The sequence below is a fragment of the Apteryx mantelli genome, chromosome 5 (genome assembly GCF_036417845.1).
Source record: "Apteryx mantelli isolate bAptMan1 chromosome 5, bAptMan1.hap1, whole genome shotgun sequence".
NCBI lineage: Eukaryota > Metazoa > Chordata > Aves > Apterygiformes > Apterygidae > Apteryx > Apteryx mantelli.
The window spans coordinates 59,669,979-59,693,033 of NC_089982.1; the positions used below are offsets into that span (position 1 = coordinate 59,669,979).

At 34.4% G+C, this 23,055-nt stretch overlaps 2 protein-coding genes across 4 annotated transcripts in view; one reads left to right on the forward strand and one right to left on the reverse strand.

Moving 5' to 3' along the window:
- Window positions 1-14,421, forward strand: GNPDA2 (glucosamine-6-phosphate deaminase 2). 2 transcript variants are annotated; one of them, XM_067298095.1, is made up of 6 exons: window positions 46-144; window positions 668-850; window positions 1,176-1,360; window positions 1,462-1,636; window positions 5,134-5,238; window positions 14,296-14,421. In XM_067298095.1, the coding sequence occupies exons 1-5, from the start codon at window positions 129-131 to the stop codon at window positions 5,190-5,192; spliced, it is 618 nt and encodes a 205-aa protein (XP_067154196.1). In that variant the 5' UTR covers window positions 46-128; the 3' UTR covers window positions 5,193-5,238; window positions 14,296-14,421. The 2 variants fall into 2 exon arrangements, with proteins under 2 accessions (XP_067154197.1, XP_067154196.1); XM_067298096.1 differs by lacking the exon at window positions 14,296-14,421 and having other exon boundaries at window positions 1-144; window positions 5,134-6,177.
- Window positions 9,564-23,055, reverse strand: part of GUF1 (GTP binding elongation factor GUF1) — a 22,654-nt gene continuing 9,162 nt past the window's right edge. For both annotated transcript variants that reach the window (XM_013949499.2, XM_067298094.1), the window contains exons 9-17: window positions 22,015-22,154; window positions 20,627-20,750; window positions 20,130-20,262; window positions 17,444-17,587; window positions 16,286-16,419; window positions 14,428-14,529; window positions 12,395-12,514; window positions 11,582-11,618; window positions 9,564-10,522 (exon numbers count right to left, since the gene is read on the reverse strand). In XM_013949499.2, the coding sequence (XP_013804953.2) occupies window positions 10,385-10,522; window positions 11,582-11,618; window positions 12,395-12,514; window positions 14,428-14,529; window positions 16,286-16,419; window positions 17,444-17,587; window positions 20,130-20,262; window positions 20,627-20,750; window positions 22,015-22,154 (1,072 nt within the window). In that variant the 3' untranslated portion in view covers window positions 9,564-10,384. The remainder of the gene's footprint in view (window positions 10,523-11,581; window positions 11,619-12,394; window positions 12,515-14,427; window positions 14,530-16,285; window positions 16,420-17,443; window positions 17,588-20,129; window positions 20,263-20,626; window positions 20,751-22,014; window positions 22,155-23,055) is intronic.

Below are 23,055 nucleotides of genomic sequence, written 5' to 3' on the forward strand. Positions count from 1 at the left end.
TTGTGTGGATATATAGCACAGTAGAAAAACTTTATTCAACAGGGAGTACGCCTTTGGGATGCTACAAGAAGCTGATAGAATATCACAAGAATGGAGATCTCTCTTTCAAATATGTGAAGACTTTCAATATGGATGAATATGTAGGTAAGCTGTGCTGTTAATTATTTGAGAATATGGTACACTGGAACTTTCTTCATTAAAATTGTTAAACACTTTTAGATAAAAGACAAGATCAAGGTCTGATATGTTTGTGCTTCTACATTAGATTTACATACACCAGGTAATTTAAGCATGTGTCTGTCTTATTTATTCTCAAAAATGTAAAGAGTTATTAACTAGTCCAAGTAGATCCTGAGATAAATTCAATGCTTGTAAATAACTGAAATACTCCCTCAGGAAGTACTTTGTCACATAGTATTGTCACTTCATTTATTATGAAGATTTTACCTCCTTTGTGATATTTGTGCAAAGTGAATGTATTAAACCAATTACCTTGCTGCATAGCAATAGGAAAAACTCATCAGTGTTGTTTCAAATTCTGCTTTGATTTGTTAGATTGTTTTAAAAAGCTTTGTCCTCCATGCCATGTTTATTATATGTAGACTAAAATGATTAAGGTTGGTTAAATAAATTTGTAATATGTTAACTTCACTTCAAATGGTTGCAGGGCTTCCCAGAAATCATCCAGAGAGTTATCATTCTTATATGTGGAATAACTTCTTTAAACATATTGACATAGATCCAAATAATGCTCATATCCTTGATGGAAATGCTCCAGACCTACAGGCAGAATGTGATGCATTTGAAAAGAAAATTGAAGAAGCTGGGGGGATTGATCTGTTTGTTGGAGGTATGACAAAATATTCTGTGATCAGTTAAGATTCAAACAAATGCACTAAATCTGTAGTCACTATTTTTAGAAATTTGCTAAAAAATTTATTCTTAAATATAGTATAAGAAAGTTCTCTGACTAACAAAGAATTGGTGTGATTATCAAAACAGAATGGTTGGTGTCCAGTTTCCAATAATAACTTACTCTGAAATAAGTTTTCAGTGCATTTTTTGAAAGCGGGGGACTAAAAAAGAATTTATCCTAAAACTTTTCTTTTACTATGTCTGAGGATATCTGTTGACCTGTAGCTCTGGAATGATTTATTTTTTTTAACTTTGAAAAGGCATTGGTCCAGATGGCCACATTGCATTCAATGAACCAGGATCAAGTTTGTCTTCAAGAACAAGATTAAAGACTTTAGCAATGGACACCATTTTGGCAAATGCTAAATACTTTGATGGAGACTTATCTAAAGTACCAACTATGGCGCTAACAGTTGGTGTGGGTACAGTGATGGATGCTAGAGAAGTAAGAACTCATTTAGTTTTAGTTGCATGTATCTGTTTTCAAGACCATAGCTGGTATATATATACTGGGATTGAAAGTAAACAGAGACCTTTCTTTTGCAGGTGATGATTCTTATAACAGGTGCACATAAAGCTTTTGCACTGTACAAAGCAATTGAAGAAGGGGTCAATCATATGTGGACAGTTTCTGCTTTCCAGCAGCACCCTCGCACTATCTTTGTATGTGATGAAGATGCTACTTTAGAACTAAGAGTTAAAACTGTAAAGTACTTTAAAGGTGAGCACTGAATCAGAACAGTTACCCATATTTGAAAACTAAATTTAAAATTATGTTAAGTCTGGGCTTTCCAACACATTAGGGTAGCTAATGTATAATGTTCTGTATTCAAAATATGAAATGTTAACTTCTGTCTTGAGTGGAACAGTGCTAAGAGACATCTTGCGTTCCTTACATATGAGATCAGAGTATGTCAGTTGATATTCCTGAAAAATCTCCTTTGAATAAGATCTTTCCTTTGCTCCCAATTTGAAATTGTAGTTGAGTAATCTTCAACTGCATGTTTAGAAAACAGCAGCAGTCTGTGTCTAGTATACTGATCTTAAACCCATTGGAAAGTGTTTCACTTAAAACTTGATACATCTATTAATCATGATATATGCCATGATATTTTTGTTATGACTTGTTTTGTTATGACTCGCAATTTGATATCTTGTAAAGCATTGTCTAGTAAACTTGGTGTGATGTGGGCTTTGCAGTCAGTTGAGGACATCTTGCATATAATGGAGTTTGCACAATCTATACTGGCTTTTAATACATTGCACACTTACTGTGCTTTTCATATTTGCAGTAGGTATATTTAGGTTTAAGGTAACTTTGAATTTTTGATAGTCATTGAGAATTCCTACTTAGTTTTGCTCCACTGAGGCTGTGGAGCTGCGTTTGCTGTGCTAATATAGGCGAAAACAGAAAAATTCTGTTTATATCACAACAGTCTCACTTGAATTTCCTATTATTGAGGTATCTGAGATCTAGATTGTTATTTATGAAATTATTCTTAGAGTATTGTATCACTGGTGTCCATAGATGCATTAGATTGCAAAATCTGACATTAATTAGATTTTTAGTGTGATACACTTGTAGGTAATGCTTTAATTTTGGAGTTTTCAGTATCCTGTTTGTGTATTGGGGAGGGATAGTCTTCACCTGCATCATGCTACTAGATACTACTTACTGCTGTTTTCAAAGTTAAACTTTAACAAGTTTAGACTTGTATCTGGACTACTTGGATGAATTATAAACCTTCTATGGTCTTCATACAAACAAGCTTTGTTCAGAAAAGATATAAACATACTAATGTAGAATTGCTAGGTATGACACCAGTATTCACCATTCCTTTAAAAAAATTAAGGGCTACAGTATGTGAATGTATGCTATTCTTTCACACCATATTTAATTACCCTGTAATATATACAGAGGAGTAGAATTTTTAGAAATTGTTTACTTTAAATGGGCTAAGTTTTCCTCACTCATAAATCAATTTGAGTTTTTTTCATTTTAAGATGGAAGAGAAATCAGTGGTCAAATCTGGAATTCTTTCTGAATGTTGATCTTCAGGTTAGACTTAAGAAGCTAGGTAGTTCTTAAGGACTGCTAATTATGGTAGTTAATTACTACAATTTCTCACCATTTAAAAAAAAATCAAGATACTAGATGAAACTTCAAATACTGTTAGCTATCAGCCAGCATGATGGTCTGGATGCTATGGATCTAGAATAACTTTTACTCCTCTCTGCTTACCCATAACTTTTGGAAAGCCTATTAAGAGGCTGAAATTATCAAATCTGCTTAAACCTTCTTAATAGAAAGGGAAAGGTAACCTCTATTTTGGAGAGAGAGGCCAAACTAATTAGTTTTGAATTTATTGATTAGTCTGCAGAGAAGAGTTAATGCATGAAAGCTTTTTCCACACCTGTGCATGCTTCTCTGAAATGATGTACACATACATTTATTCAAAGAATACTTGAGTTGAATAGGTAGCAGGACTTTTCCTTTGAAATAAAGAATGTTGGATTTTTTTGGCCTCCATCAACCAAGGGACTCTGTCTTGTAAATATCAACTCTTGTTTCTAACTCTGTTCTTGAAACACACTTTGACCAATAGGATTTCAATATCATCATTAAATATGGCAGTGGCAGAACTTGTAAGCATTTTTCATGCCTCTAGGAAAAAAGTGGGGAATTGTCTCCTTTTCCTCTTTTAGAAAAGAAAACACTGGCAGGAGGTGGAATGCTTTGAAGCTCATAACATGAGTTCTAATTTGAATAGTGACTGCAGCTGTTATTTTCCTGCATCAATGACTCTTATATCAAATGCCTACTTATTTTCCCACTTCCTATTAAACTCCTGAAACACTACTGACTCTTTCCCTTGTATGTCAAAGCAATACTTAATGCTTCATGAAATCTGGGAAAGTCTTCCTCAGTAGTACTATTATGTTGTGCAAAAAAAAAAAAAAAAAACAACAACAAAACACTTGAAGGCAAAAATCTGAAGCTAAGTCATTACCGTAGAGGAAAAAATGAACAGAGTTCTTCAGCCTGTTCTATGGAAAAAGTAATAGTATCTGCATTTAAAAAAAAAATCATATACAGATTGGGAGCAGATGCTGCATGGTACAGTCACTTAAAGTAATAACCTCAGATTGTATAGTTAAATATTCAAATTTAATATTGCTACAGTGACAGTAAGTTGGGTACATGATGCATCATGTGTATTCTTGGCTACAGATAATCTTTGGGATGTGCCCTACTGCCAAACTTGAGTTTCAGGGTTTCTAAGAAAATCTCTCTATATTCTTCCTTATTTTTAGTATTGCATATTACTTGCATTTGTGTAATTGTAGAAGTTAATCTTTAGTTTGGTGCTAGATTGGACTCCTAATTTGCAGATTACTGCACATGGATTAGTTGCTGCTATTAACCTCATGCCATCTTAATGACTAAAAACACCAAAGTGACTAAATGCCATGCAGAGATGTAGGTAACATTTTTACTAAATCAGCTTTAACATAAAGAAGAATGCTGTACCTTTCTGATCTCTTCTCAGCATTTTCCAAAGTTAGGGTACCTGATTTAAAAAAAAAAAAAATACTCACCTATTTACACTATGGTGACTTGTATATGACCAAAATAATAAATCTGCTAAGATGCAAAACAGTTGAACTACTGAAGTTCTGAATCTGCATTAGTAGTCTAGATATTTTTAGTTGCTTTCTTTTGTCTAGGACCACAAGTATAGCATTAATCACAAAAATAGTAACACCACAATGCTAGAATGCTGTAAATGTATCATTATGAATAAATCTGACTTTTATTACAAATTATGGAGTAAGGGAATTTTTACCTTGCTGTTATGCAGTTTTTACCTTAATACAAAGAGACTAATTTCTATCATGCACTTAATTCATTTGGAAATATTTCAAATTCATTCTCTGACTAGTCTGCTACCAGATAGGCTGGAGTTCTGAGATGTTTTTCATATGCCTGATCAGTTTATGCTGAAGATGTCAGTAGTATTTCTGAGTGATGCAGGAATAATGCTAAGTTAATTACTTCTGTTCTTAAAATACTTTGAATAGCCAGTGTACTTTTCAGTGAACTGTTTGAAATGTGTACTTGATGAAGTAAACTCCACAAATAAAAATGTGGATAGAAAAAACTTGTTGAAAGTGTTATAACTAATGTAAAGCTGGCATTGTTGCTTTCCCCCCAAGGTTTAATGCATGTGCACAATAAACTTGTGGACCCACTGTACAGTATGAAAGAAAACTGAAAGAAGAATTGAGGAGGAACTCCATGTGGGTGAACAACGTTTTTAGGTAGCAGATGAATTTACTGCTATGCAATATACTGAAAACTGGCTAAAATGGGGAATCCTAGGTACTGTATTTTTTTTAAAGGTCCAATATCTGTACATTCACATTCCATATCTATTTGGTGTTGTACATTCTGTTTTAACATTTGGAGCTCTGTCTTTGGCTGTTACAGTAACTAAATGGAACAGAACAAACTTATTGGAGACTGCATGTTGGGAGGGGGGGGAAGCAGCTGAGCACTCATTTAGCAAAGCAGTGTAATGCCTGTGTTAGAGAATGATACTTTATTTCCAAGCATTTGTAATTTTTGGCTCCATTAGTGCAAATACACTTTGCATTTGTGTCTCTAGGCAGAATGGTTTTGGCCTTTGTCCATACTATTGACTTGTAATAGTTGCACAACTTTTACTATGAAATGTTCTGTTTACATATATCAAATGCACACTGAGCTTTTGCACTTGGTTGCCTTAAATTTATCTTGTACAAACAGTTTTGGGTATCTCAAATCCTACTGTATAATTCAGGCAAATGAGACTTCAAAACAGTGCCTAAAAATGCACCTGATCCTTCAAAGTGTTGTAACAACCTACTCCAGTTACAAACGTTAAACTTCTGCCATGGCACTTTTTTCTTCTCATGTATTTCAAATTACTTTAGGATTTTTATATTTTTGGTATTTGAGCTTTATACATAAGAAATCTAAATGTTCCTTTCTGGAGGTAGACATGTTTAATTGTATCATTGTTCCTATTAAATGCCTGCAAATAGGTTAATTTACGGAAGATCAATGTCTGCAAGTTTAAATGATCATGCATTAAAGACAACTGTTATCTGAACCACTTTGCAATAGTTACTTCTCATTGTGTCATTATAAACACTGAATTGTTACAAGGAATGTTATTTCCTACTTTTAATACAAGTAAAATTTGAATATAAATCTCATGTCAAAATTGTTTTGTTTCTAATGTAAATTGTTTCTAATGTAGATTGTCAGGACTAAATACCTATACTAGTATAGTAAGCCTGAGTATACACCTAGTGAGAATCAGCACCAGAGTTCTGGAACAAGTATCCTGCACCTACGCAAGGGGAGGAAGGGAGTTCCAGATGCCTTTAGAGTTCAGACACCTCTTCCCTACAACTGAACAATTTAGCTACACTAAACTGATTCCTGAAATTCTTTACATTGTAATATCACTGTAACAGAATCAACAGAAGAGATGTACTCCAGTGTGCTTGTCAGGCTTCTATAGAATACCACACATCTAGAACTGTCTTGATTTGATGCAGCTTTCTCAGGCTTTTTCTGGGAGGAGGGAAGAACTGTATTATAGGAACTGACTAAACTAACTAAAGTCTGTATGTTGGATCAGCTGAAAGGAATATTCCTAATTGCATATTATGACCAAAGTAGAATTAAACACTGACAGTAAATGAGGTAGACTTGCTTGTATTAAGGCAAGGCATATGATTTGTACTTTTTTTTTTTTGGGGGGGGGGGTGTAATCAGCCCTGAAGAAAGTGTGGGGGGAAGTGATATGAATAAAAATAGCATTAAGGACTATGGTAGTATGGTGATATTGAGAGCAAACTAAGTAAATTTCTGCTTTAATATATTGGAGGTTTCACGCAAAGCTTTCCACATCATTTTGAGTGGAACAGCTGCTTTGTACACGACTACTGGTGATGTAGTATTTGCAGCTGAAGAATCAGAACCACTCAGAAAATAAACTCAGTTCCTTGTTTTCTAGTAACTTCTCATAAGCCTGCATAGGGTGAATCTTTCTATTGCAGTGGCTGAATCTTTGCCCACACAAAAATTCAGTGGGAGAAGAAAAAGCAACGCTGCCATGCCATGTGACACAAGCACAAGTTTTGAAAAGCTGAGTGTTCAGATTGTCTGTTAATTAAGATCAAAGTGGTTATTTCTGTCATTAGGTTGCAAACACTCAGCATCACAAACTTCATTAACACTCTTAATGAGTGCTAGAAACTGTGTATTAAAGTTGGGGTTACAGGCCCAATATGCCCAGTGGCCATGGCCTAAACTATTGGATGCAAGAATCTTTCAGACTTAAGCTACTTTACTGCAACAACTGCTAGTGTTTCAGAGATCTTAACTGTAGCTCTTACAAGTGATTTAAAACAGGCTTTCAGCTGTAGGACTCAACTTGTGTACTTGCAGTTTTTATAAGGTGGGGGGAAAAAAGTTGCAAAAATTGTGCTGCAGGACAAGACTTACAGGTAGCATATGATTCACGAAGTCCACCTACTTTAGACTTTCCAGTGTGATGACTTGTCCTTCTTGGTCTTTACAGCTAAGTAAAGGCTTCACTTTATGAAGTAAATACTTGTATTACAAAAAATATCAGACTATAAACCTTGAATTCAGGTTGCTATGTTCTTAATGATTACAAACCATCATGTGGCAAAACTATTTGGGACTTCTACTAAGGAAATTTAGTTCAAGCCTAAATGGCAATCCATAGCCTTTGTATCCCTCCTTCTGTTTTAATGCTGTTTTGAAAGTTTTTCCCCTCTACAACTCCTTATTTTTGTTCTTCATTCTGGAACACCTTTTAATCTTCTGCCTTTCTAGCAAAGCTTACCAAGTAAAGCCCTCTTTTGTGCTCTCTCAAGACCTGAAAAAATAGAGAAATTAGTATCTCCACTTCTTCATAATTATTTGAGTTTCTGTCTGTGAAAGGCAGACACTACAGTTCAAATACTGGTACACTAGTGGCAATACTTGTCTGAGTGGGTCTAAGAATATATCTGCCTCTTCATGAACGGTGTTTAGTTGTTCTCTGATTAGCTTCTGTTGTCAAGCTTTTTTCACTTATAATTTGTGGATTCTGCCAGATATGGAACTCCATGCTAGTCCCTGAAAATTCATGACTTCATTTTTCTATACTACTAAACTGTTTCTACCTATCATGTCAGTCCTTGAGATACTTCCAATTACTTTCTTATGAAATACCAATTCTTCTGTGAAAGTACCTTCCATACTTGTCAGTTACTAAGTTAATCTTACAAAGTTGCATTAAGCTTAAACTGTTACCCTGTAGTCTGTTGTTAAAATCCAAATAGTAAGGCAAGTATTTTCAAGTTCAGTAAGTCTTAAGTTATAGGTTCTTAGATAAAAAAGTAAATCCTAATTTAGGCTAGGAGATCTACTTTTGCATGTTATGCAAAAAATACTCCTTTTCCTCAGTAAGTAAGTATTTAAAATATGTTTTAAAAGGAAAAAGTTTAAATCTGTGACTTGCTGGAATCAGATTTTGTCACAGTCAGAACTACTACTTTATTTATTGTTCTACAGTTAAACAGTACTAACCAGTTTCTTTTAAAATCCTTGCTCACAAATCTGACATCATGTACAAGTCCCCTCAGAATTAGATTAGGAATCTGTATTTTTTTCTGTTTCAAATGACTATTACAAGACTAAAAGACTGAGTTCCTGTCTCAGTCCCAAGTAGCATTACCTACACATGTAACTTTAATTAGACAACCTATACATATTTGGCAAATTCAGCAACTTCATGAAGGATTAATTTACTTTTTGGATAATCCCTAGCTTACCTTTAATTTCTACCCTTTTCTTCAGGGCAAAGCTAGACCTTTCACTCTGCTTTTAGATTTATTTAAAGAAAAAAAAAAACATGCTTTAGAAAAAAGAACCTTTGCTCTCAGCAAATACCACTATCTCTGACTTTCTTAAAAATGTAGAGGGTAGGTTTTTAGGGGGAGGAATAATAATATCAATGCTAGCCTTTGTTCATAGTAGCTTTCCTTTGAGTTGGTTAGTAGTAGCAACAGCTTATGTAGCTTTACCTTAGAGATATGGAATACTCTGTTCACATCCAGTTCTTTGATTTTTCAATACAGCTGAAATGCTTTAACTTTTCAACTTTTTTTAATTTGAAACTATCAAAACTCCCTCTCCATTTTTTCCCCTAGATTTTGAGAATAATTTGTGTTGAAAGGAACCTCTGAAGGTCTTCAGTTTAATCTTGCTCCTCCAAGTATTTTCCCAATTCATCCTTGTACTGAGGTTGAAATAAAGGAACTAGCTTACAATCATTTACTCTCAAATCATACTTAGGCTATCCTTACTAGTTACAAACCTAAGTCTAAGAGCAGCTTTTCATAGTGATTCAGTACTTTACCAGCAATATGTTCTCTCAAGTATAATATTTAATAGCAAGAAGTAATGCTCTGTCTGTTTCCAAATTAACCTCTGAAGATCTAGAAACAAAAGCAGCCTAGAGGCTTTTGGAGGTAGTTATACAGCTGTGAACACTGTATATAGAATGGTCATTAACTGGTGTTTTTGACTGCTTTATTTGAACTTCCAAAAGGAACAGCTTACATTAAACTCATTTAAGTACAGTTTTCAAGTGACAACTCAGTGACAAATTTTAGTATGTGCACAATACAAATAAGACTTGGAAGTACAGAGACATGTCTTAAAGAATTCCTTCAGCATGAAGGTTTGGTTAATGCCAGAGTGTTTTATTGTTGGAACGGTCATATATTCTTGTAATCAAAAGTTTTACTGTATTAAAACACATGAGATGAGTATAGCTAGGCTGTATTCATGGTAAACTGACACACTAGCAAGTATAAAATAAATACTGTAGTATATATACAAAAAATCATTATTAATTTGTAGCGAAACACTTCCTGACAACAGCAACTTTAGAAGGTAAATCACGAAGTGTCTTGGCATTTTTGTGGCAACAATTCAAACTCTTTAATAAATGCCAACTTGGTTGTTTGTTTAAGAATATCCAAAAGTTATTGTTAGGAATTTTCGCCACATGATTCCTATTTATTCATTCAAAGGCTTGCAAAGCCAAAATAACACATAATTGCTGTATTAAAATAATTAAGTATTGAAAGTATGAAACTTCTGTGAAGTCACAATAAAAACTTTCAGATTCAGTAATGTCAAATGAGATGACTTTAATTTCATGATTTACAAATATCTGTACATTTTTAGGCATATAGTCCTTTTGTTTGTTTATATTTAACTTGCACCATTTTAAGTCAAATTTGCTCCCTCTCCCAGTGATAAATTATACATTAACTCATTGTGCTACTGCCAAGAAAATTTTGAGAGAATAGTCAACTGCATGTTGCCGATCTATTTGTCAGACTGTCTTTTTAAAACATGTATAAAGGCATCTTTTGGTACTTCCACATTGCCAATTTTTCTCATCAACTTCTTCCCCTCTGCCTGCCTCTTTAAAAGCTTCATTCTTCTTGTAATGTCTCCACCATACTACAAAAAGGAAAAAAATACTTTAGTAAGTTTAAATGCAACTACAGTACATTTCAGCAACTAAATTCAAGGACTTAAACAAAAATGTTCCGAAAGGGTAGTTATATTATTCACGACATAAGATTCTCTTATACTCCAAATAGTTATCCCAAAAGACCACTACTTAAAAAGAATGTGAGCAAGTGAGCAGTTTCATTTGGACAATTAAAGGTAGATTCAGTTACCTAAATATAAATTAACATAAGCCTGACATTTCAGACAACCTACAGGAGATTCAAATCTTTGTGGAACAGCACCTGGAGGCCACGTCAGATACACTGTGGCATCTTGGAATGGCACCAGGTGCTTATGTTTAGATAAGTGAACTGAAGCCTTACACATGTTGAACAGTCAGCATCTGTTTCATAATGTACATGCCTATCAGAAGAATTCTTACTAGTTTTGAGAAAGTGATATTTCTTTAATCTCTTCAACATGTTAGCTTCAGAGAGCTAAAGAGAAGATAACTAAGAAGCATGTTTTTCCTATAGTTTTGTCTAGTCTTGTTCATTGTTAAGTATTGCATTTTTAAGGTCTTGTCATGATTAATCAGTGAAAACCCAAGTAAAAGTCTAATCAGAATCAGTATCTAAAGAAGCACTTTTATACTTTATATACTTTTATATTGCCTGAAAAAAACAATTTAGGAAATGTGTGGAATTATATATTTTTGTGTATATATACACACACACGTACATACATATGTTTACTATATGTACACAACTATTAGATGATAGTGAGGAGACAGGAGTGAACACAGACACGGTCCCTGTTCAGTTCACTCTAAATGTGCAACTTTGAAAAAGCCATTACTTTTTCAGATCCACATTTACTGCAAGCATCAGCTATAAATTATAAGAATTGAATTTTAAAATAAAAGCTTAAAAGTATCTGATAATATTCCATTGACACTTAGGAGTACAAGCAGAAAGTTTATTTGGTTTCTACATAAAGACAGGCCTATCACATTAGCAAGACTACCAGGTTTACATGCATTAGAAACCTCAAAAAAATACCTACACATTTTGCCACAACATTTTTTCTGTAAGCTTTCAGCCTGTAAAATAGAATACCGTATATATGTCAACATATTAGTGCATCTCTTATATGTAATGCTAAATATTGAGTTGTCAAAATGATGAACATTGCTTCTCTACTAGTTTTGTAAGATATATTGTATCATGACACATTTTCTTATTTTGTATACAGAAGTTAAAACTTTAAACAAAAGATTTAAATTTCTCAGTTGTAGAAATAGCTCTTAAAAAGGTGTATAATTATACATAAAAATTAAAATCTTATTTTTTATCTAGGTTTTCTACTATGATTCACAATATTCCTAAGTGTTACGTGTGTACATGTATATAGCTATGCACACATTAATTCTCACAGCAGATCTTAATCTTCTGCTTGGATCCCTATTTTAAATTCTTTTACCACAGTTTAAATTCCATTTCAACAGCAGCAGCACAAATACAGCATGAACACAATTAAGGAAATTATTTGTTCTAAAGGAAGTGCTACTGCTAAGAAATAGTTGTGTGTGCTCAGCTTGCAACACATTTTGTTTGGAATTGCACTGTTCAGTTCTTTTTTTGCTGACTCTTCCAGAGATTCAGCTGTTCCACAAATAGCTAATTTTTTTCCATTGGTGAGAAACTTTTTCCACAGCCAAAAAGGAAGTGGACGCATGGGTATTGCAAGTTATACTCCATCAATTAAGTGCAATGCTGACCACAAGCAATTTAAAATAAAATATATTTTTTCAGTTAATCTTACAGGAAGGTGGTCTTACAGGAAGGGTAAAGGTAAGGGTAAAATGGTTCCACTTACGTTTCTCTTGCAATGATTTTCTTGCCAATAGCAGCCTGGATGGCTATTTCAAACAACTGTCTAGGTATAGCATCTTTTAAACGTTCACACAGGAATTTACCAGTGGCATATGCCTTATCACTGAAAGAGAAAGTCACTAGCGCTTTTAGAAGGAGCAATACAACCTCAAATATATCTGTAGACCAGAATGTCTGAGAAAATGATTTTATCATCTTTTAAACTCAAATATAAGCTGACCAGATCATAATTTTGCATCTCATGAGTGATCACTTCATGCCATCCATTTCATAAAACAGGTAATAGGATTACATTAACAGAAGGTCTTCAAGTAAATTTAAAATATTCATAATACATACATCAATTGTCTATCATACTAAAGCCATACTGATTACTGTCACAGCTTCAACTGCTATTTTAAACTAGAAGGTCAAGGAAGATTTTTTTGATTTTTGGCAGAGTAGGTCAAAAGATCTACATATTATATTTTGAAAACTTTTTCTTGATATATAAAAACAATTTTCTAAAGTGTAATCTGCTAATCAAAATTATCAAGACATTCAACATCAGCATATACTTTAGATTTTGCAATTAGAAAAATGAAAACATGTTTAAAGAAGCTACAAAACAAGTGCTTTCAGTGATTTTTAAAAGTAACTGGCTGTCATCTCTAAATATTTGCATTCATGTAGCAATAGTGTGACTTCCTGCTACCTATACAACACAAACCATAAAAAGAGCTGTTGTTTAAGCATTACAGTTATAGAATATACAGATTTTACTTGCATATTTAGGACATTGAATACTGGCTAGATTACTGAGGTTACTGTCAGCGTAATTCTTTATATAAAAACAGAGGTAACGTAGTTACGGTGAGAGGAGTCTGAGAATAACTGAAGCAGGAGGAGAATGAGTGCTGAGTATGAGGTGAAAAATCATTTGTAAGCTAAAGGTAAAAGAAAGGGTGTTAGTTTCAATAAGCAGAAACAGTTCAGGGATACATGCCACATTGACCAAGAAATTAAAGCAATAAACAGCTTTTACATGTTTGGCCACTCCATTTTGCATCTTTTCAAAGTAGAAGATGCAGGTAGATTTTTAGACACACTCCATATTCATGAAAAATGTTAAATAGCCAGTGTATAGCAGAGAGATTTATTCCAGTCCATTGCCATGATCCTTCTAAACAAGATAAGGGTATCATTTTCCTGCTTTTACCTTCTGAAGTCAAGGATACTGAATTCAAGGATTTCAGGACTGTAGTTATGAACAAAACTAAGTAAATGAATATATGAACTTTTAGCAACTGTAAGTTAGGGCTTTGAGATAATCAAGGAGAAAAGGAAAAGTGGTTCCCAGCACTACTGGAAAGGGATGGTGAAATTCCAGAAGGGAGCCTTACAGAGGCTTTGAGGGGAGAAAGCAAAAACGAGAAGCTGTAAACAGGAAGAAATTACTTGCACCAGCAAATGAGGAATTCCTGAGAAACTGATTATTTTTTGCGTAGAGAAACTATCATTTTAGCAAACATTTCTGAGATAATTACATCCTGTAAATACTTGCATTCTCCTGGTAGTCTGGCTGGAGACAAAATAATAGCAAACTTGCATAGAACAGAAATGACTGGGGGCATAAAACCAAATTTTTCAGTTTTTCAATAGTAAATAATAAAATACTATAAGTGATACATCTGGCATCTCCAAGACTGGTCTGTCTTCAACTTTTCCAGCCCTTCAGAAGATTGGCATTTTGTATTTTCTTTTTCTTACCCCCCCCCATTATTATAGATACATTTTATCTAGCATTTAAATTGAGAATGGGAAGCAGAACGTTTTTGAGATTTGTTTTTAACTGACATGTATTCCCTAATTCCATCCTAATTATAAAATGCCTCTCTTTTTCAGATCATCTCAGAAAGTGGTGATGTGGTGAAATCCTCAATGCTGTGTTCATATATATTCATCATAAGATATATATTTTCATTGTATATTAACAAGAAGTCTAATTATTTGAAATAGAGAATACAGTCAACCTACTTGTGTATGATAGTTGCCAGTTCTTCAACTGGATTTCCATTTAGAAGAATGTCCATTTTGATAAGGTCTGCTGCCTGGTATCCTGCATCCTCATAATCAAAACTAGAAGAAAAGCAATTTAAAAGTTAGTGGCAATTTTGTGACAATTGTATTTTGTATTCTTTGTTCCAGATATTTTAAGTTTTGTACACACTTTTTAATAAAACATTTGAACTTTTAATAAAGTAGGAGCACAGTTTTTAGTCTCTCAATAGGCCACCCTTCTGCAAAACTGGACAAGCAATTTACTGCAGATAAATCTTTGCTCCAAGGCAGCAGAAGACATCATCCTCCATTCCATATTCCAGCTACTGAGCAGGGTAAATCTATAAAGAATCTACATTCCTACTGCACTCCCTAAGAGTTTATCCAAATACAAAGAGGGTTCTCCTATCAGTTGGAGTTCCTTAAAGCTCAAGTCAACAGAGCCCTTCAGAGCTTTTTGACAGCATCCTTGATGTCACAGGAATCAAGCACCAACACTGGACTGTTTTCTTTTCATCCTCCCACTTGACATACTGTTTATATAACCCACATTATCATTATCTCTAGCAACCAAGTTTCTCTCTTCATTTCCAACCCCATTCTTCCAAGTCATGTTTCTCCTTTGGTAGAGAGGGGCCTTACTATCTGTGTGTCAGTTAGCAAGTATTCTTAAAACGGAGATGCAAAGTTGTACAGTAGAATATGTGCATCTTATACATAAGTATAAAAGCAAGGATTGCCAATACCATTAAATATGGTCAGATCTGAAATATCAGAGGGAAAAAGAAAGCTTTGAGAGTACTTTAAAGTACTTCTATCTGTTTTAAAGTACTTCTAATTGGCTTAGATAAACCTTTGCATAGTTGTGTGAATACATATATCAGAAATATGATTAGTGAGAGTGTTAAGTACATAAGCAAGATTTGATAGCCAGTTAGGAAATAAAAGTCAAGAAATTTAATAGTGTTATATTGATTGCTATCACACCTTAATAAAAGGAAATCCAGCATAATTCTGGTAATCAGACAGTTTCTTAAGAGTTCCTATCTAGTTGGAGAAGCAGATCCTGAGGGGGGGAAAAAAAAAAAAAGTCTCCATCTACCTGTTTTTTCTACATTCCATCTTTTCTTCCCCACCTTTCCTTATGCTTCTACAAATATACACAAAGCCTACCAAAATGGTAGCTTTCCCTTACCTTCACAAGGTATATTTAAGGAAACAGAGAATCAAATCAAATTCAGTCCTTTAATAACATTTGTTATATTTTAGGCTTATAAAATGGAGAATGTAATTAGTCCTGTTAAAGCATAATATATCTTACTAACAAAATCTCTGCATGTAAGGTTTACAAGACCCATTGAGTCTCCTGTGATGTAAGCCCATCTGCCTTGCCTCATTTTCCCTTCAATTAAACTCAAAAGCTCTTGACAAACATTGTTCTAGCATCTGAATTTACAGAATCCACCCACATGAGACATAATTAACATAAGTAATGTTTCCAGGGATTCCTTTGTTAGACAATGCCCATTCTCTTGTTAGATGAGCGAGAGTCATCTAGGTTAGTGAGTGCCACCTTATGTAGCACACTTGAAAAATACAAGCCTGACAAGAGGATTATAAGATGTGATACATGTGATTCATATTAAATGATTCTCAGAGTTATTTCCACTCATTTTCTCAGTGAATCTAATTTATTAAAGATGAAATAGAACTAGGTTTGCAGCACAAATATTCTTTCCTTGTGCCTTTCTATGTCTTTTTCTCAGGTTCTTTTTTCCTTTTCCTGCCTCAGGGGACTGGAGAAGGAGAAAGGAAGAACAGAAGTTGTAATTACCTTGCATAACCAGAAGACAGAGATTTAAGAGCATCATAAAAATCCAACACAATTTCATTCAGTGGAAAGAGGTATTTCAGCATAACCCTGTGTTCATCAATGTACAACATATCCTTCTGGACTGCCCTGCGATCCTAGACAAATAAAAAATGTTTCAATTCCCCTCGACAGAAATGTCCTACAATAAAATAAACATCTATCCAATTACACTAGAAAAATGCAATACTTAAAGCCTCAGGGTAACTTTTGTTGTTAGTTCGATTAGGTCCCAGAACAAATAAGGAACTGCAAGACAATAATTTAAAAAATAGTTGTAATTTAACTAGACAAATGGTTCAAATATATCTCTTTCTAAAAGCTGAATTTCTGAAATCCTTAACAGCTCCTGCTTACTGCTGCCTTTTAAGTGTGTAGGTATTATAGTCACAAACTCAGTCACTGAAATTAGGCTTCCAGTAGGGTATTATGCACTACTACTGACAGGCTCATCTTCCTTCCTGCCAGCAGGGTGTTCTTAAAATTGTTTTGTGAATTCTTTTTAATAGATCTTACGCCTCTATGAGCTGACATAGAAGTACTGCACTGTTTTGTATTACACAACTTGAAATGCTAAGATTAAAAGCTAAGAAAAATATTGCAAAGAAATTATATAAAAATGGTATCTATGGCATTTAAAACTTTTTCACTTAAAAATAATCCAGATGCACTTGGGGGACATGTTTGGTCACCACCATTCTAAATGTACTTCAGTGAAGTACTGAAATCATGTATAAAGCCTCAGGAAAATGTTGACAGAAGTCACATTTAAGTGAAGTTACTTCTAAAAACTAATAGATCTTATTCCCCTGCTGCAGATTTTGTTTTCTCTCAGGAAAACAAAACCAGCTATAAGTTTTTCTACTACAGGATGCTGGATCAGGTATTCTGTTGTCACTGAGTTTGAACACTAACTTTCAGTATAAGCATTTTGTAGTTCAGAAGTAATTTTATATGTAAGCTTAAAATATTTATTCTCCTTCAAGAAATATATTTAATAATTACTGTCCAAAGATACTCTTCACTGATATTTAATATCTCACTATCTACTATCTTCACTATTATTTTAGTACCATAAAGAACTTAACAATACAAATGACAAAACTAAAACTATATACCAACCTGACACAGAGCAATTATTTTCCCAATATATTTGTGAGGGGTTACAATAGTACCGAGAACAGTTGGCTCCATATATTCAGATACTGACAGTTTATCAGGAAACTGAGCAGGGTTGATAACAGTAATCTCCTCTTTACCGTACTCCTGAGGAAAAAAGAAAAAAACCCCAGACACTGTGATTTTACAAAGAAATAGACTGAATTACACATTTAAGAAAAATAAAAATGGGGAGGGAGAGGAGAGAGAGAGAGAGAGAGAGAGAGAGAGAGAGAGAGAGAGAGAGAGAGAGGGAGGGAGAGATGAATACAGCATTGAAAAAATGCTATAAATTTTTTCAGTTGTTTGGGGATACCTGTGAGTTATACAACCCAAATTCATACCAAGCCTGATTTTAAAAACAGGCTTCTGTATCAATAAAGAAGTCCCTGATCAGCATATCTTTAAATGGGTCATCTAGATCATCACCATCACTTGCGAAATGAACTGGAAAAAATGGTTTCTCCGCAGCCTGGTGAAAATGCAGGCTATGAGAACAAAACATAGGAGACTGAAAAGATGAAGTGCTAAGTTCTGCATAGTTGTCCATTTCAAAGTTCAGTTTCATGCATTAATTTAATTCAGTCTCTACAGAGAAAATGAGTGAGTCTTTCCAGTTATATATAATGTGTAATGTTACATTTTGTAAGTACAGTGGTAATCATAATCTCTATGAACTAAAGACACAGAATTTTATAGGAAGCTACCAAAAAATTGCTACAGCTGAAAAGTGATCAGTGAGGCAGCTTTTCAGTATTTCGGTTCTCGTTCAGTGAGAGATCGCCTTGCCTTATTTACTGCACATCATTCAGTCCCTACACTGCACTAAACATGAGTCAGAGATCAATATACTCAATCTCTTCACAGATTAGTTTAAAACTCTTGACACTGAAAGACTGGAATCCCAAGTAGTACAAGAAAGCTGGTCCAGATAATGATTTAGCAGGAATAGCTTAAGTTAAAGGGTAATATTAAATATCAGACCTTATGAGCCAATTAGACTAGAAATTATTATTCTGTTTTGAAGTTTAAAATGATTTACTCCATGTACCATTCACAGACCCCAAAAACTGACTGAAGATGGACTTGCTTCTTTGGAATATATTAGAATTTCATGTTCAAGTCATTTGAATATACTATTCAGTATAGCACCATTTTTCATGGCCCAGTACTGAACTTTAAGAACAAATGAAGTTAACAGTTTGATTCTTGACCATATTTTAACCCTCCTGCCATCATCTCCCCCAAACAAAAATGGAAGTACTAAAAGAATGCCATTTTCCATAATTTAGGTTAAACATGGTTGCTCAAGGTTTTCTGAAGAAGATTATAGAAATTATTTTTCACTAGGAAAAAAAATGTTTTAAACATTTTATCCAGTGACTTTCAAAAGCAAAAGTGAAATAAGCACTTGGAGCTAGGACTAGAACCCAGGGTTATCCACAGAAACTTTTTTGTCTGTCTTTCTATCTCTCTTGCCTACAGAGCAAGGATCCTCCTTGTTACTCCATTCTAATCTTATAAGGTGTTTCTGCACAGCTTCAGCCCAGTTTCAACAGAAGACCTGCTCCAAGTCATTCTGTAGTTTGGTGCTGGGGTCTTTCTTTTGCAAGTAGAACTTTGGGTTCATGCTCCCTTACAGGCTGAAGTGGGCTTAGAACGTAAGTCAGCAATTCCTGTGCAAGTGCTTTCACTACCTGTTTTTTCTAGTCCAACATCTCTTTAGGAACTGGAGTTCTTCTGGAGTAGGAAAAAAAGAGGTGGGTCACGCTTCCTGTTGTGTACATGCAATCCTCCATACATCAAAGCAAGCAAATATATCACCTCTACTGTTAAGGGAGTGTTCTGGAACAGGGACCCAACATCCAGCACTGTGAAAACTGGAAACCCAAATACTCAATTTCACTGTGTCCCACAGCAGCAATCCAGAACAACTTATGCATTGAAGGTGTCAACTACTTAATTCATAGTTGCTGCAATACCTAAGCAGGAAGCCAAAATGTGTCTCATACCTTGCAGGTACAGCAACATTGTTACATAAACTGCTTGGAATAATTAGATTTTCTTAATATTTACAGATACATGCTGGTTAATGAGCAGTTAGACAATTTGCAGCCTCCTCTGTCAACAGGTGCTCATAGGCCCTTCTCTGTTGAGTTCTAAAACCCAGACACATGGATTTTCTTTGCATCCAAGTCAATGATGTTTGCATATGCCTGTTTCACCATGATCAGGCTCACTTGTCTCCACCTAACCCTGCCACCATCTACAGTAGCATTACAAGCCACTCCTCAAAACATTCATGGTTTCTGACATGTAAAGTCTGTCTGGAAGTATTATTTCACCTGTTTGTAATTCAGCTCAATCTGTATGTGCTTAAAAGAATACAGCAAGAAAGGTGTGCTTTATCCCTCTTTTCAGTTATTTTCAAGGACAGGTATAAGTCATGAAAACAGAGCGCTTGAAGGCAAAAGGGGAAGGAAAATTAACTTAAGAATCATTTTAATAGAATATTTAAAGGATGTTAAATATCAGTGATTCTAATGTTTACCTTAAAATAAAGTACCACTATACATTAAAAAAGTGCAATCTTTATTATAGGACATTTTTAAACTTCCATTGACATAAAGCTGTAATAAATTTAACATACCTTTATCAACTTTGCTGAGGAAAGAACAGCTTTATATGGAACAGTAGGTGCAGTCAAAATAACGGACATGTTATATTCTTGCTCCAAACGTTGATTAAAAACTTCCATATGTAAAAGACCAAGAAAACCCAACCTGGAAAAAAAAAATCCTGTTATTCAAAATACTTGTATATCCCCTGGAAATCCAGTATGTTTTTTCCCCCAGTATGTTTACACTGCTGGTCTGGCAATATTAAACACAGCAAAGAATCTCCAAAAGACCAAGTCAAAGTCCTAGAGTTTCATAGTATGAGTCTTCAAGAACAAAAACTATCAATCGCAGCAAATTGCATATTCTGTGCAAATACAAGCTCACATGCTGTCAATCTTTACCTATCATTAATTTGAATTAAAGCTTCTAAACTTGAATTAATTTAAATTCAACTTTCATTTGCCTTAAACCTGCATTAATTTATAAATAAACAGTTTGAAAATCTAAAGTAGCGTAAAAGCCTCACCTCCACCCAGCTCCTAAAGCAGGGCTACTGTCACGATGAACACTTACACTGGAATCATTCAGTGTCAGTCTTTCCAAAGCACTTTTGAGATTATTATATTCTGAATGGTCTACAGGATACATTCCTGTCAAGCAAATTAGATAGAAGTGATGTGATAAAGAAATTTATCTGATTTAGCGTGTACTTAACTTTCAAATATGCCTCTTAGAGTGAACACAGTAATGAAATCAGAAATAGCTTACTTCTGTTCCAGCTCAAATTTTAGACTTTTTAAAATGCAAAAACAGGATATAAAGAGAATATTTTTTTCAGAAGCTAAAGTTACAGTTAAAATGTAACAAAGTTTTAGATTACCTTAGAAAAACAGGGATTAACATTAAAGCAATAATGCTAGGAATACTGTGCTCAGCTAATCCTTCACAGCTGTGGAAGATGCACAAATGTGTACAACCATCATTTTGCAGGGCTGCTATGTACACCTGCTGCTAAACAAATAAGCAGACTAACTCCTCCAAGATGCTCCTTCAAAAATACTAGCCGCAAAAAAGTATGTTATACAAAACTATCAAAGCTGCTAATGTTTCTATATTTTTTTGAAATGAATAAAAGGAGCTGTCTGTATAATTAGCACTCAAAATAGATTCTACTGTATGACTTCCACATTGCCACGTGTTCAGAAAAAGTCGATTGCTCTACACCAAGAAGCAACACACAGACATGACATACCTATCTACAGGATTACACTTTCCCTTCTACCTTCACTGGCAGTAAGCATATTCTCCATGAGCTAGTCCAAGTGAGTTTTATCCATTCCCTCAGAACAAGTCTAAGAAGTGATATACAGAATTTTTTTCTGAAGTCATCTTTCATAGTATTTGTTGCACTTACTGAAGCAAACGATGGTGACAACAGCTCAAGAGAACCACTCAACCATACAATCAAATATTTTACAAAATCATTTTGAAAATTAGCTTTGGTAGTTTATCACATTTAACAAGAATGAAACAGCTGCTAGTTTTTAAAAGAAAAAAACGACAATAGAAACCTGATTATCAAGATGAAGAGAAACGGACTTCACTTTTCAAAGCCTCAACCTTTCTTCTCCAGCTATCAAGACTGTAGTGGCCACAGAAGCAATAATCATGGCTAAAACTAAATGTTAGTCTTGTATTCATGTAAAACCAATCTGCAATGATTATTAATCCTATCTGTTAAGTCACCAGAAAAATTATACAAAGCTATATAAACAACGTGTCCCCTAGCTTAACTTTGCTAAAATTCTAATCCTCACAACTCTTAATACACCCATATATTCTTTCAGGAGGTCTAGTACTTACTCTTGTTACTAGTATAAATGTGATTCCATTTTTAATCAGTTTATTCCTCACCTGCAAAGACCATTGGTTTCGCTGACTTAAAGCCAGGCAAAGGCTCCACTGGCTGTTTATGCATAAACAGTGTGTCTCCTATTTGGGCTTCTGTTACCTCTTTCATGCCAGCAATCAGGTAGCCCACCTGTCCAGCATATCTAAATAAAATTTGCATTATGTGGAGATGCTTCTTGTAATTATCATTTTTACTAGTATTCTTCCCCACCTGAATTCACCCAATAAGAAATTCAAATAAACCCTCCCCAAAAAGCCCATCCACAATCCAAAAGCCAAATTTAAGTTGTTCTTCCTCTGATTTGTAAACTTTGTCTCAAATGAACTATCTGTTGATTGAAGCAGTTGTACTTCTGTTACAGTTAAATGATACATTTAGTTTTGGATTTCCAGTTCTGTACTATTCCCAGTTTGAAAGCAGGAGCTAGAAGGAACTTCAAGGACCTAAAACACAGTAGCCAGAATAGTTCCCAGCTGCCACACCACAGCAAGTTTCATATACTAAGCAGGAGAAACAAAGACAAATGCCCTCCATAAGCACATAATGCTGTTAGGACAGGAAACCATGACACATAATAATCACTGGTAAGACACACTAACCTAGTCTCACTGAGAATCATCACAGAAGTTATTAATATATACTTAAGTACAAACTGACAAAGCTTCTTTGCTAATTCTACGTACCTGATTTCCTTCCCATTGCTGCCATGAGGAGACAGTTTCTAGAAGCTGTTGCATTCATGGATTTAAAGTTTTCTACCCACAATATATATTGCAATAATAACTAAGATGAAGCCCCATTCCCTTCCACTCTCAAACAAGGCAGTTGTTAGAAATAAATTGGACAGCTGAATAAGAACATCAAATGCTAGTCTTAGAAAGAACTAGCTGTCCAGATGCTCAGTATACTATAGACTCACTGATACAATAGCTTCCTTCCTCTAGATTATCAGCTCAGTGCCATCAGAATATTTAGGCAAGAAAAAATTGCAAAATAGAATTAGAAAAAAAAATTACAACTTAAGCATAAACAGTTTTATCTCA

Excerpts from the sequence above, each read along its gene's own strand:
- GNPDA2 (XM_067298096.1), top strand. Across the intron at positions 851-1,175 it reads GATTGATCTGTTTGTTGGAG|GCATTGGTCCAGATGGCCAC; the intron begins GTATGACAAAAT and ends AACTTTGAAAAG. Across the intron at positions 1,361-1,461 it reads CAGTGATGGATGCTAGAGAA|GTGATGATTCTTATAACAGG; the intron begins GTAAGAACTCAT and ends TTTCTTTTGCAG.